Source organism: Clarias gariepinus, chromosome 10 (assembly GCF_024256425.1).
Source record: "Clarias gariepinus isolate MV-2021 ecotype Netherlands chromosome 10, CGAR_prim_01v2, whole genome shotgun sequence".
Lineage (NCBI taxonomy): Eukaryota > Metazoa > Chordata > Actinopteri > Siluriformes > Clariidae > Clarias > Clarias gariepinus.
In genome coordinates this window covers 4,527,209-4,541,577 of record NC_071109.1, presented here as the reverse complement: position 1 = coordinate 4,541,577, position 14,369 = coordinate 4,527,209, and the positions used below count along the sequence as shown (strand labels likewise).

Genomic DNA, 14,369 nt, shown 5'->3' with positions numbered 1-14,369 from the left:
AACTCTATCTGATATCCACAGCATTGTTCCTAGCCTTCCTAAACCATCTGATGTTCACTTATTTTGTGACCAACTTAAAAGCACAACACGTTATTCATAGTTGACTGGTCCTCATTTCATGTGCATCTTAACACGTGTTCTAGGAGCAGAGGTGACGAATTCCTCGCTACAGGAAGACATGCCCTCTCTTCATCACAAACATGATATACCTTTAGATGATGAGGTTGATGCTAATGGGGACACATGGAGTGCTTATTATTCATGGGCAGATTACAAACATGTTGATAACATGTTTATTGAACTTAAAGCTTTTCTTGTAAGGAAATATCACTCTTCATATGATCTCTTACAGGTCGAATCTATCAGACAGGAACTAAGTGAATCAGCAACTGCCTTTTTTAACAGGTTTAAAACTGCATGGTTTTTACACAGGGACTTTCTTTGTTAATAATATTGTAGCGTTTTTACGCCGGGAAGAATGCTGGAGAGACGAGTGAGCTTATTTGCTGCCCAATGCAATGGCTGGGAGTACTTTATTTAGCACACAGCTGCGGGCGATCGCTCGGCTCTTCCGCCGTGATGTACCGCCGGTATGGGCTCAGCGCGCTCGGCCTCGCGCAGCGGCAGGCCGCTTTGCCGGCTAACAGCGCACGGAGCTGTATCTTGCTCCGGCGCTTGCGCAGCGCCAGCCTCCGCCCCGAGATCCAGCGCCGGGATTTTCTGCTTCCCGCTCCGCGTTGGTGGACGTGGTGTGCTCGCGCTAGGATGTCGGTGAACACACCGACATCCCCGCAAGGCATGCTGGTCGTCAGCCGCCGCCCCGCCCACGCCACAATATAGACCGTAATTCTGCTAAATCTCTTAAAATTTCTCTAGCAGGGACCGGCCACTAACCTGCCCTACAACTCATGGGTAGGATGGTGTGTGATCTGGATGTTAAAATTGTATTGCCTTGCTCAGAGGAAAATCTAATCACACGTCACCTACAATAAGTGCTAATGGTTCAAAGAAACCTGTTAAATGCCACACTATTATATGCCGAAACTGCAATGGACAAGGACACTGAGAACGTCACTGTAAAGAAACAATCTGCAGATACTGTAATAAATCAAGACATTGGGAACGGGAGTGTAGGAAGAAAAAGAGAGATCTAGAAAATTATTTTGTTTCTTCTGTTCCGCAGGCTCACCAGATGCCTCAGACCATCTCATTAGATAATATGTGCCCTGCCAGGCATATTCTTAATATGATACAGTGGCTCTTTAAGCTTATGATGTCGCACATAATTTTGGAAAGATGTCACATGCTAATCTTGTCTTTAATCTTTTACAAGCTAATTTGCTTCCATCGCAATTGGCTATAGAAAAGCTCAAAGGTCATGCATCTGGTGACTCTGAAGCACTTTTGTCCCTACAGGTTTGTAGGGATACAGTATTCTCTCTGACGTCCCATGTCTCCGTCCCATCATCCGTTGTCATCTGACATTGACATAGCCTTCTTGCAAACCCATTTATAACCCGAAGATCTACATTTTTGGTCCTCCTGTAAGTGTTCACCTGGCAGTGATATGCTAATTCGGGATGAGACCAGCCGTATAGCTCTTCCAGCATCTGTCTTCCCGTTATTAGTGCGACATTTGATGGTATGGTACATTTGATGATATGGTATTCCAACATCTATTGACAGTGATAATGGCACGCCCTTCGTCTCCAAAGTGACACAAAAATTGTGTACATTTTTAAGCATTGATTGGAAATTTCACATTTCCTACCATCCCCAAAGTTCTGGTGTGGTAAAAAGGATGAACAGAACAATCGAAGATAGTTTGACCAAAGCCATGATGGATACAGGTAAGAACTGGGTTGACCTGTTACCATCTGTGCTTTGTGAAATTAGAATGACACCCAATTCTACAACCAAACTTTCACCAATTAAAATTATAATGGGATGACAATTCCCCACCCCATGGATAAAAGATAACCCCGGTGTTTCCCTTACATGTGATCTGGACGTGATTGTCTGTGATTATACGCAAGCACTCATTGAAAAACTGAACAGTGTTCATGGTAATGTCTCTGCTTCTTTCCCTCTGCCTACAGACAAGCCTACTCATTCTTTCATCCCAGGTGATACAGTGCTGGTGAAAAGTTTGAATACCAGGAAGGTTGGGGAAGCTCCCTACAGTACACCTACTACTGTAATTGCAATGACTTGCCCAGCTGTTCTCCCAGATTCACAGCCACAGTGGATTCACGACAGCCGTGTGAAGAAGACACCACAGACAACTCTGACTGCTTGACATAATTGAGCACTACTTCACAAGATCTCCTAGTCCGCACCAAGGGGCTAGTGGAGCGACACACGTCCTGACGACACCTCAAAAGGGGGCTCTCGTCACTTCTCACCTTTTTCACATACACATATAGGTTTTCAACTTTGTATTAGCTCTTTTTCCACATTTAATTTTATTTTGTGCCAATGCCTGATGACCTATGTACTGTTAATTTCATTTCTAATTGTGACTCTAGAAGTGATTTAATCCTGACCATCTTCTCTATAACTTTTCTATCTATTCTATCTATTCTCTTCATCATCCTTCTTATCATCATCTTTGCTGACTTTACTAATTATGAATCTCTGCTTCTTCACGGTAATATCTCTTGCTATGTTAACTAATTGACATTCAAATTCTATTCTATAGCAAAGTAACCCGAGACGTTCCCTTTCAAAAAGCTATATAGCACAATAGCCAAGGATGTCTTAGACATAACTTTTGGATGCTGGGATGCTGAGTAGCATGGACATCCAAACTATAGAATCTGACAAATGTGTGCGGAGAGGACCAACCTGCCGCATCACACACTTGCTGCAAGGGGACACCTCTTGCTGGTACAATTGATGAGGCAATTCTCCTGGTCGAATGAGCCCTGAATTCTAGAGGCGAAGTGTGACTCGTAGGCAGGGGCAATAGCATCTCTCACCCAATGTGACAATGTTTGTCTAGTGGCAGCTGGCCTTCGACTACGGCCCATAACATATAAGAACCTGCTCTGATTTTCGCCACTGGCGGTGGATGTACTGTAAATCTGAAGATAGACTCCGGAAGATAGTTAGGGTAAGAATGCAGAATAGCTTGGACTAGACCAGGGGAGAAGTTTAAGCAGATGGGGAGGCTGACCAAGCCTGCAAATCTCCAGTTCTCTTCAGAGAAGTAATGGCCATGGGAAAAACCATATTAAGGGTCACAAGCCTGACAGGCGCTTACTCTAGTGGTTTAAAAGGGGGTGTCAACCAACCCCTCTGGTACAATAGCTAGATCCCAAAAAGGGACTGTCGCTCTAGTTGGTGGCCTCAACTGTTTGGTTCCACAAATAAAGCGGGCAACTAACGGGTGCTTTCCACAGAAACCCCATCAGCCAAAACATGACAAGCTGAAATAGTGGCTACGTACATTCTAAGAATACTAGGGCATAAGCCCGAGGTCAATTTACTTGTAGCAACTCCAGCACTAAAACAATTTGGCAGTGGACTGGGTCTATATGTTTTACTATGCACCAATTTTCAATACACTCCATTTGAAGGCATAAGTTCTTCTAGTGGAGGGAGTCCTAGCACTTAGTATAGTTTCAGTTACACTGGCTGGAAGACCAGCCTCTCTTCACTGGGCCCCTTCATGGGCCAGACGTGAAGGTAGAAGAGTTTGGGCTGGAGAAGGAATGTTGTCCCCTGCGCCTGAAACAAAAGCTCCCTCTTCACAGGAGAGAGATTAGATCTGAACACCACACACTGGTCAACCAACGGGGCACTATCAATATGAGGTGCAAGCCTTGTTGACAGACCTTTGCCAGGACTCCCGAGAGCAGAGCTATGGGAGGAAATGCATAAGACGCAGTCTGGGCCACGTATGGGCCATCGCCTGACTACTTTGGGGTGGGGTTTCCAAACCCCGTGTGTCACAGCTTGCCTGAACAGCAAGTTTGCTCCCATATTCATATGCCCTGGAATGTAAATCGTCCTGAGGGACAGGAACCTGTCCTGTGCCCCAAAACAGCTTTTGCTTTTGTCCTGGTGCGCTAGCTTTTCCCAGCGGCGCAAGCACAGTCTGCCCAGGTAATTATTTATGAGACTACCAAGTGTTGTCCACCCGCACTAGGACATGGTAGCCTTTCAGCTGCTGGAAGGAGTATTTTAGGGCCAGAAATAAAGTCATTGTTTCAAAGCAATTGATGTGCCATGCGAGAAGATGACCTCACCAGATCCCTTGGGCTGGACGGCCATCTAAGACTGGACCACAGCCCATGAGGGAAGCGTCTGTCGTTAGCAGTTTGCAATGACAACACGGACCTAGAGTGGGACCCAAAGTCAAAAACCGGGGACAGGACCACATAGAAAGGGTATGAAGCTCTCGGCACGTTACCCTTATTGTCTCTGGAAATTGGCCCTTGAATGAAATTCCCTGGCTTTTAGCCACAACTAAAGCAATCTCATGTGTAAAATGTCCAAGTCAGAAGCCTGACAGGTGCTTACTTAAGGGTATCGCCGTGGAAACCGCAAGCTGACATGAGACCCAACACTCTCTGGAAGTAGTAAAGTTACTTTCTGGTCTAGCTTGATCTCCCTTAGGGTATTGAGAGTGGATTCGACAAGCACAGGAGACATCTGTGCCCGCATTGCGGCCAAATCCCATGTGACACCCATAATTTGTCGTACTTGAGCAGGAAAGAGAACGCTTTTCGTGGCGTTAAATCTTAATCCTAAGAATGAGAGTGAGTTAGGATGACATCTCGATGTTGAAGCGCTAGCTGCTAAAACTGAGCCAGAATCAGCCAGTCGTCTATGTAATTCAGAATACGGATTCCCTAGAATCATAGAGCCAGCGATCTCTCCACCTGCACTAGGACATAGCAGCCTCTCAGCTGCTGGAGGGAGTATTTCAGGGCCAGAAATAGAGTCATAGTTTTGAGGCAATTGATGTGCCATGAGAGAAGATCTTCTCCAGATCCCTTAGGCTGGACAGCCATCTAAGGCCGCACCCCAGCCCGTAAGGGAAAACGTCTGTCGTTAGCAATCTGCGACAACAACACGAACCTAGAGTGGGACCCAGAGTCAAAGACCGGGGTCTTAACCACATACTGTAGAAAGGGTACAAAGTGATCGGCGCGTAACCTTATTGCCTTAAGGGATTGGCCCTTGGATGAAATCCCCTGGCTTTTAGCCACAACTGGAGCGATCTCATGTGCAGAAGGTCCAAGGGTATCAGTAAAAGTTACTTTCTGGCCTAGCTTGATCTCCTTTAGGGTATTGAGAATGGATTCGACACACGCAGGAGACAGCTGTGCCTGCATTGCGGTTGAATCCCATGTGACACCCATGATATGTAAGATTAGACGGGGGTTGGGTGTTCGGCATCCTGAAACATGACAGGAAGGAACTGAACACCTAAAATTTCGCTGGAGACTGCTGTTCCCCGAAAACTAGTGGTGGCGGTTATTGAACCACGGGCACCTGAGGGTGCCAGGAAGGAGTCTATATTCCTTATTGGAAACTTTTACGTGCCCCTCCCGGGGGGGAGAGACCCCCATGGCCCTGGGCATGTAAGCCTCAGGACTCCCTTTTAGAGGAGATGATGCTCCTCAGGTCTGGCCTCTTTGAGGCGAACTGCCCCAATCTCTACAAGGCAGTGCTCAGCTCGCCATGCTCTCCTTTTGCGCTTCATGCCTGGTGAGAACCGTACTTGGTCAGGACTGGGTAGCCGACAGTCCCGACCCCTGAGCACAGCTGGGGAAAAGCCAGATGGGGGCATCAAGGAGGAAGAGGCGGTCCGTGAGATTAGGCCACAGCTGTCTCTCTAGGCGACCATGATAGCCATAGAACCGCTGATAGCATGGGCCGTCTGCTTGGTGGCACGGAAAAATAAATCTGTGGTTCGGCGTAGCTTTGCAAACGCCGCGTCATCGATAGAACCGCCAGTGCTCAGATTTCTCAGCAGGTCAGCCTGGTATGCCTGCAAAGCCATTGTGTGCAGGGCAGCACCAGCCTGACCCACTGCCTAAAAAAGCTTTACCCACCAACAAAGATGTTAGTCTACACGGCTTGGTGGGGAGTGGGGATTTTTTTTTTCAGGGAGGATGAGCTGCCAGGAGAGAGAGAGCCTGCAAGCGTCTCATCATCATAAAAACCACGCTTTTTGCATCAACGACATTCGAACAAATCAATGTCAATAGCACAAAAACACGGGATAAATACGGCTTATGCCATAAAGAGTTAACTTATCATGGAGGTCGCCAAAGAAGGGGAGGGGCCATCGTTGAGGCCCCTTCTCCAGCCACTCGACAGAAACCTGTCGTCTTACTTTGAGCATTTGGGGGATTTTATTATTTATTTATTTATCTATTTTTTACTGCGAATCAAGGTGTACGCATTCAACCGCGCAGGTTACCACCTCTAATAGCAACTGATACACTTGCTCATCATAGAGAAGCGCTGAGGTGATCGTTTCCATCTCGGCGGAAGCGAGAGAGAAAGTTTCTTCCGTCCCCTTCATAAGAAGCGCCGGAGCGTGCTTGAGTAGTGGACGGTAAAGGCTCATGATCCGACGAGAAAACAAGAGAAAAGGAAGATTCCGTCTCGTGCGCTTCCGCCAGATATGCACGCGAAAAATGCGTCGCGGCTCGCGGTTTCTTTTTCAAGACAGTGAGCCGAGCGCGAGGGACTTTAATAGGGAGAAAATCGCAATGCTCACATGCTCCCTCAAGCCTGAGGATAGCGTGCTCTTCCCCCAAACACGGAAAACTGAAAGCGTGGAGATCACCCTCAGCAGGATATTCTTTTACACGGAGGGATGGCACTCGTGTCCAAACTACTCGTGCCATCTTTCTGGTGAGTAATAAGACACTTTCTATTTTTGCTTTCTTTTACAAAGGTGCATGCACACACGCACATAACAATGCAGTCCTTGAAGACAAAAAGAGCTGTGGATGTGTTCAATTCATGCCTATTTATAACCTCCAGGTGCACCTAATGAAATGACGTCACCTGACCAAGGTTATTGATGCCAAAATTTTTGCCGTGTTTGACACACATGCTTCAACAACTGGTCCCGCGAAGAGCATTCCCATAGCGTTTTCACGCAGCATCGAGTGTAGATTTTGAAAGGGAACTGTAGCTTGTAGTGGTGACATTGGACAGGACATTGTTATTCCTGTTTTTATGGCTGTGGTAGGACCTCTGGTCAAAATTCACACACTATGGGAATTGCAATTAGCTTAATTTGCATGTCTTTGGACTGTCGAAAGAACCTGGAGTACCTGGATGAAACCCACCAAGCATGAGGAGAACACAACTCCATGGACACAAAGCCCGAACCAGGATTTGAACCCGGACCCTAGAGGTGCAAGCAACAGTGCAAACCACTAAGCCACCATGCCACCAAATTTTACACTACGTTCTATTAAATAATTTTGGTCCTGTTTATTTGTTGTACATATATAGTATATTTTGCATGTAATGATATATTGTAATTATTTCTACTTATGATTTGTTTGGTTAATTTTTTTAAAGTAATGTTGGTTAAACAATTATGCTTGTGATCATACAAAATACTTTATTTTTATTTTTATTTTTACTTTACAATTAATAGTACTGCCACTTTATTACCCCAGGGTTTCTGTTTTTTAGAATTAAATACTTCAGGAAATTGTTTGAAATTATTTTTACCTTATCACAACTGCTTCATATGTTTTATTAATAAAACCTGCTTGTTATGAAAAACTTCATTAAAAAGTTTAGATTTTTTTAAATACAGAGTAACTTAGCTACTGTAAGCTTTATATCACAAATGATTCTTTGTGTCACTGCACATAGTACAGTAGTATCTATATTTATTGCTTTTTCCTTGAAGTCTACATGTTCATCAATAACAAATCAAGAGTAAACATTATGGTACATGTGCTGTCATCCTCTTTCATTTTGTAAGTGGAAAAAGTTTGTGGTTTGAGGGTAAGATGATGTGTTAGAGGGTAAGAACAGACTTCACCTTAAACAACCTTCTATCAGATGCTGTAACAGAGATGCCAACATTTAGGGTTTTGTAGTGGCATGCATGATTTTTAACCCTGTTCCTTCTTATGGTGAAACAGGAACCACATGGAAACTCTTGAATTTTGACCAGTGAATTAACAAACCCCTAGTCTCTTTAGCTCATACTGTAGCATTTTTCCATAAATGTATGCAGAAATTTCATGCTCCTGTTTGGAAACATGCTTATTATAGAATGATGTGACTAAACTCTTTAAATGCTCTTATGTCAAAATTATGTAAATACATTTCTTAATAAATTTTTTACTGACTTCTGCTGGCCAATCTGGGTTACAAACACACATGTAGGTGGAATGGAAATGTAAAATGAACTCGTGACTTAAAGCAGCCAATAAGATGAAGGTCTCCAGTACAAAATTCTCAGTGGTTTGATGTCTAAATACTTTCAATCACCACAACCCAAATATCATGTCATTTATGAGAATGGCTCCATGCTGGATGCTTGTTTTATCTCTCAACATAATATGTAAGTTTACATTCTATTCTATTCTTTCCTATTCTATTTATTATTTCAACCATATTTTCTTTGTTCCAATGGATTTGACTTGACTGATTGATTTTCTAGTTCCAGTCCATGGTGTGAATTTTAACCGACCATCATTTGTCTCAGTGAAATCTGGAGAACGTGTGACTTTGAACTGCACATTTCAAGATGACAGCAAAAAAGAGCTCATGATTTGGTACAGGCAACAATTTGGAGCGTTGCCTCAAGAAGTGCCAAATACTAGACCACATATGGACACCCAAACTTCACCTGAGCTCAAATTAGGACACGAAATAATGGAGATCATGAATGGCATTTCGTTAACAATTCTTCAAACAAAAAAAGGTGATGAAGGACTGTATTTCTGTGGACTATATACCTGGGGCAAATTTGAGTTTTCCAATGGAACCTTTTTAGCTGTGACAGGTAAGTTACTGACAAATATACATATACCAATACAAAAATGTGTGTGTATGTGTGTAAGCCCCCTTATTTGTACGTTGTATGTTGTACAAGTATGTTGTAAAAAATACAAATCCTGGCAACATGATTTCATGATTTAATTTTAAAACTTGACCTATACCCCCTCCCAAAATAAATGCATTACAAGTTTGGACATGCCTTCAAACTCCATGGTCTTTCCTGATTTTTATTCCTACACGGTAAAACAGTACTGAAGGCATCCAAAATACACAATGATCTCCTTTGAACTGTTGATATTGAGATGTATATCTGCTACTTCTGCTCTGTAAATCCATAACGGCTCTAATCTGAGGTGCTGGTTGTTAATTGGTGATTTCTGAGGCTGGTGACTCTAAATGAACTTCTCCTCTGCAGCAGAGGTAAATTTTGGTCTTGCTGTCCTGAGAAGGTCTTCGTGAGAGTCAGATTTTACTTTGTGCTTGATGGGTTTTGCAAATGCACTTGACACAATAATGTTTTTTCAAAAACTGTTCCAGGACCCCTGACCTTATATCTTAAAATAACAACTGACTGTTGATGTTGTTATATAATTACCATGCCAAATGTGTTATTTCATAGTTTTGAAATCTCCAATACTGTTTAAAAATAAATCACAAAAATTAAAAGGTATGTTTTTACTAGTGCTGTACATCTTTGTTAATTAATTAAAAATATAAAAAATATGAAAACATCTTTTTACTGTCTAATATAATGTATGTTATATCAAGATTTTTTTTTATTGAGCAAAACATATATCCATGATTATTTTTATGTTTTTTTAGCTGCTACACCTTGTTATCATTCTATTTATTATTATTATTATTATTATTATTATTATTATTATTATTAAATTTGTAATAGTGGTAACTTGCTAAAATAGTGCTATTCAATAAATGAGAGCCATTTTCAGTAAACAGTGACCTAAATAGACCAGTTTGCAACAAAACATTAAAATAGATGACATGGTACATCAGACACTGAACAATACAATCTTTTTATTTTTTATTTTTGCAGATAGACTTGGGGTTGGATGGGTAGAGAAATGTTCTAATGAAACTGCGTACAAGCGTACCTTGGTTAAAAAATAAAAGAAATAAATATAACTAGTTCATTTTTGCGACTTTGAACTTAGCTAAAATTGTTTTAAATTATAGTTAAAAACTAAGATTGTGAACTAATTCATGTTTCATTGTGTGTAAACTAAACTTTGAGCTAACTCTGGTGAAGTGTGACTTTGCAAAACAAATTTTCATTATATGAATATAAAATGTCAAAAGTATTTTAAATAATTTTTTTTAGTATTTTAATATAGATGCTGTCCATATTACACTGAACAGGTGATGAAGGTGTAAAAGTCTCAGTATCACAGAGCAGTGTGTTGGACTCGGTTCCTGCAGGAGCGTCAGTGACTCTGCAGTGCTCGGTTCTCTCTAAGAGCAGAGCAGCAGAACTCCAAGTGCTCTGGTTCAGAGCTGCTCCACCACAATCCCATCCTCAAATCGTTTACACTCATCACAACAGCAGCCATCAGTGTGAGAGTGGCTCTTCTACACACACCTGTGTGTACAACTTCTCCAAGAACATCCTCAGCCTCAATGATACTGGGACTTACTACTGCGCTGTGGCCGCGTGTGGGAAGATCATTTTTGGGAACGGGACACGGGTACAACTGGATGTGGATACGTTTACTCACCAAGTTTTCAGTAAGAGTGTAAACGTAATTTGTATCGGTTAGCTACAGTGAGTAAATATTTATTATAATGATGCTATCTTTTCTTTTTTCTCTACAGAGGGATCTTATTCTGTAGTAATTTGCCTTGCTGCAGCAATAGCAGTGTGTGTGGTGGTGATTTTTGCTCAAGCAATCTTAAGCTGCAAAAAACAAAACTTTAAACAACACGAGTGTACGTATTAAATTTGCTGTTCATGTAAAATGCATTTTATAATTTAGTATTTCAAATAATCTAAAGTTTTATCTGAAATATTTTTATATAATTATATAGTTTTTAAATAAAATCATTTTAAACTAAATAAAACCATCCAAGCAAATATATTATTATTATTATTATTATTATTATTATTTATTTATTTATTTATTTATTTATTTTATTTTATTTTTTTCTATTATTATTATTACTTTTTCTTTTTTTTTATCTGTTAAATGACCTAGGGGCAAACTCATCTTTAATCAACTTGAGTTGTATAATCTATTGCAGCCGAGGAGATTCTCAAAATGTTACAGTGCAAGTAGATCTTATTACAGATCCAGTTATAAAAGTTTCTTTTTTCAGTGAGACCTCCACAAAACCTGAAGGAGAGAACCCATAGCCAGGTAACAATTTAAACATAAAATGAAGTAATGCACAGTAATCTGCTTATTTTTGATTAACTCTTTATATTAATTCCTGCAGGTCCGTGATGCTGTCGAGCTGAACTATGCTGCACTACATTTCAGTGAGAGGAAAAATAAAAGTGAAACAACAAAAAGAGGACAATGTCAAGATACAGTTTATTCTGACGTGACGTACACTCACGTTACTTAAATTACTGTTAGCAATCTCCTAATAAGTGCCTGTTAAAGTTCCCTACTCAAAGTTGCTCCTTGTGTATACTGTATAACAATTGTCTGTTGACTTATTGTTTTTTGTTTAAGCCAAATCCATGTCATGACATTCCGACCAATAATTCTAATCATAAACAGAAGTTGTACTTTATACTGAAATTCTTGTATGATTTATTTAATCATATTATATAATTTTTTTTTTTTTTTTTTACTAAATCATCTGGAAGATCTTAATTTAAAATGTAAAATTCCGATGAGCATGTTGTAATAGAAAGGGTGAGTTTGTCTTTTCTCTATATACGTATATTTTGAAATTAAATACAGTATGAATGTTTCAGCACAGTGTATGGCAAATGCAAATGACTGCAGATCTACAAGGACTTTTATGACATGGCTGGGAAAAGCTGACCATACTGTAATATGTAAATAATATTTACATCTAATATTATAATATTAATATGAATAACATAGAATGTCTGCAGAGTAAGCCTACAAATTGAGTCCAGCAATTTACAGCATTTGTTAGGCTTATCAAGATCAAATAACATTTTAGTCATTAAACATCTGAACAGTTTAGCGTTAAGGCCCCAACAGCGGCAGCTACAGTAGGTGGTGCTGAGCTTTTAAACTGGAACCACAGAGCTACCCCTGTGTATGCAAATTACATTATCAAGTGATTACATCAACTTCTGCGGGAAGTGGGAAATCTTTCTCGGAAGAAGTGATGATAAAGAAATATGTAACAGCATGTTCTGTTGCTAAACAATCTAGTATTTACTGTGTGAAGATCAGGCTGTTAATAATACTTAATGAAATTACTTATTACATGCAATTCCATAATACTGTGTAGAAGTTCTTTATTCCCCCATCTGTTCATCTCTGATCTAAATATGTGTTTATAGCACAGCTGCTTACAAACCACATTCAGTAAAATTGGGGAAAAACTGACAATTAAATAAAATATATGGTGTAACTTCAATTTCTTTATTCATTCATTTATTCATTCATTCATTTTGGTCAGCATCTTGTCTGGGTTGGGGCCATTATGGATCCTGATTATATTTCAGGACAGTGGCTATAAGGTAAGACATCAACCTGAATGTTTAGGGAGAAACCCGGAGAACTTGAGGAAATCCACATACAGTAGACACAAGCCACACAAACATGGACATTAACCACAACTTCAAAAATTTAATAAATCAAGATTTAAATTTTTTTTTGAAAAGAGGCTGGGGGTCTGTTTCTCTGGAGGGTGTTGTCTTGTTGTGTTCCAGTCTCAGCTCTACGCGTTATTAAGTATTGTTTGAGTTTAGTTGTTCTTTTGTTTTTGTGTCTTTATTTACAGTGGTGTGAAAAACTATTTGCCCCCTTCCTGATTTCTTATTCTTTTGCATGTTTGTCACACAAAATGTTTCTGATCATCAAACACATTTAACTTTTAGTCAAGGATAGCATAATTGGACACAAAATGCTATTTTTAAATGATGGTTTTTATTATTTAGGGAGAAAAAAAATCCAAACCTACATGGCCCTGTGTGAAAACGTGATTGCCCCCCTTGTTAAAAAATAACTTAACTGTGGTTTATCACACCTGAGTTTAATTTCTGTAGTCACCCCCAGGCCTGATTACTGCCACACCTGTTTCAATCAAGAAATCACTTAAATTGGAGCTACCTGACACAGAGAAGTAGACCAAAAGCACCTCAAAAGCTAGACATCATGCCAAGATTCAAAGAAATTCAGGAACAAATGAGAACAAAAGTAATTGAGATCTATCAGTCTGGTAAAGGTTATAAAGCCATTTCTAAAGCTTTGGGACTCCAGCGAACCACAGTGAGAGCCATTATTCACAAATGGCAAAAACATGAAACAGTGGTGAACCTTCCCAGGAGTGGCCGGCCGACCAAAATTACCTCAAGAGCGCAGAGACAACTCATCCGAGAAGCCACAAAAGACCCCAGGACAACATCTAAAGAACTGCAGGCCTCACTTGCCTCAATTAGGTCAGGGTTCACGACCCCACCATAAGAAAGAGACTGGGCAAAAACGGCCTGCATGGCAGATTTCCAAGGCGCAAACCACTTTTAAGCAAAAAGAACATTAAGGCTCGTCTCAATTTTGCTAAAAAACATCTCAATGATTGCCAAGACTTTTGGGAAAATACCTTGTAGACCGACGAGACAAAAGTTTAACTTTTTGGAAGGTGCGTGTCCCGTTACATCTGGCGTAAAAGTAACACAGCATTTCAGAAAAAGGACATCATACCAACAGTAAAATATGGTGGTGGTAGTGTGATGGTCTGGGGTTGTTTTGCTGCTTCAGGACCTGGAAGGCTTGCTGTGATAGATGGAACCATGAATTCTACTGTCTACCAAAAAATCCTGAAGGAGAATGTCCGGCCATCTGTTCGTCAACTCGATCTTGAGTGCTGCAGCAGGACAATGACCCAAAACACACCAGCAAATCCACCTCTGAATGGCTGAAGAAAAACAAAATGAAGACTTTGGAGTGGCCTAGTCAAAGTCCTGACCTGAATCCTATTGAGATGTTGTGGCATGACCTTAAAAGGGCGGTTCATGCTAGAAAACCCTCAAATAAAGCTGAATTACAACAATTCTGCAAAGATGAGTGGGCCAAAATTCCTCCAGAGCGCTGTAAAAGACTCGTTGCAAGTTATCGCAAACGCTTGATTGCAGTTATTGCTGCTAAGGGTGGCCCAACCAGTTGATAGGTTTAGGGGGCAATTACTTTTTCACAAAGGGC

General features: G+C 40.8%; 1 protein-coding gene and 1 long non-coding RNA gene across 2 annotated transcripts; both read left to right on the top strand.

Annotated features, from left to right (window-relative positions):
• The first annotated feature begins 8,487 nt into the window (after nt 1-8,487).
• On the top strand, nt 8,488-10,778 carry LOC128531800 (uncharacterized). Its single transcript, XM_053505948.1, has 3 exons — nt 8,488-8,563; nt 8,663-9,007; nt 10,381-10,778. The coding sequence occupies exons 1-3, from the start codon at nt 8,506-8,508 to the stop codon at nt 10,776-10,778; spliced, it is 801 nt and encodes a 266-aa protein (XP_053361923.1). The 5' UTR covers nt 8,488-8,505.
• A 75-nt stretch (nt 10,779-10,853) lies between these two features.
• LOC128531349 (uncharacterized) lies at nt 10,854-11,699 on the top strand. Its single transcript, XR_008361191.1, has 3 exons — nt 10,854-10,947; nt 11,335-11,375; nt 11,455-11,699. It is a non-coding gene; the product is annotated as an uncharacterized LOC128531349 (long non-coding RNA).
• Nucleotides 11,700-14,369: the final 2,670 nt, after the last annotated feature.

What these genes read in the sequence shown, in the direction of transcription:
- LOC128531800 (XM_053505948.1), top strand. Translation starts at nt 8,506, where the DNA reads ATGTCATTTATGAGAATGGCTCCATGCTGGATGCTTGTTTTATCTCTC. An exon ending in TTTATCTCTCAACATAATAT is followed by an intron (nt 8,564 to 8,662) that starts GTAAGTTTACAT and finishes TTGATTTTCTAG; the next exon opens with TTCCAGTCCATGGTGTGAAT. An exon ending in AACCTTTTTAGCTGTGACAG is followed by an intron (nt 9,008 to 10,380) that starts GTAAGTTACTGA and finishes TACACTGAACAG; the next exon opens with GTGATGAAGGTGTAAAAGTC.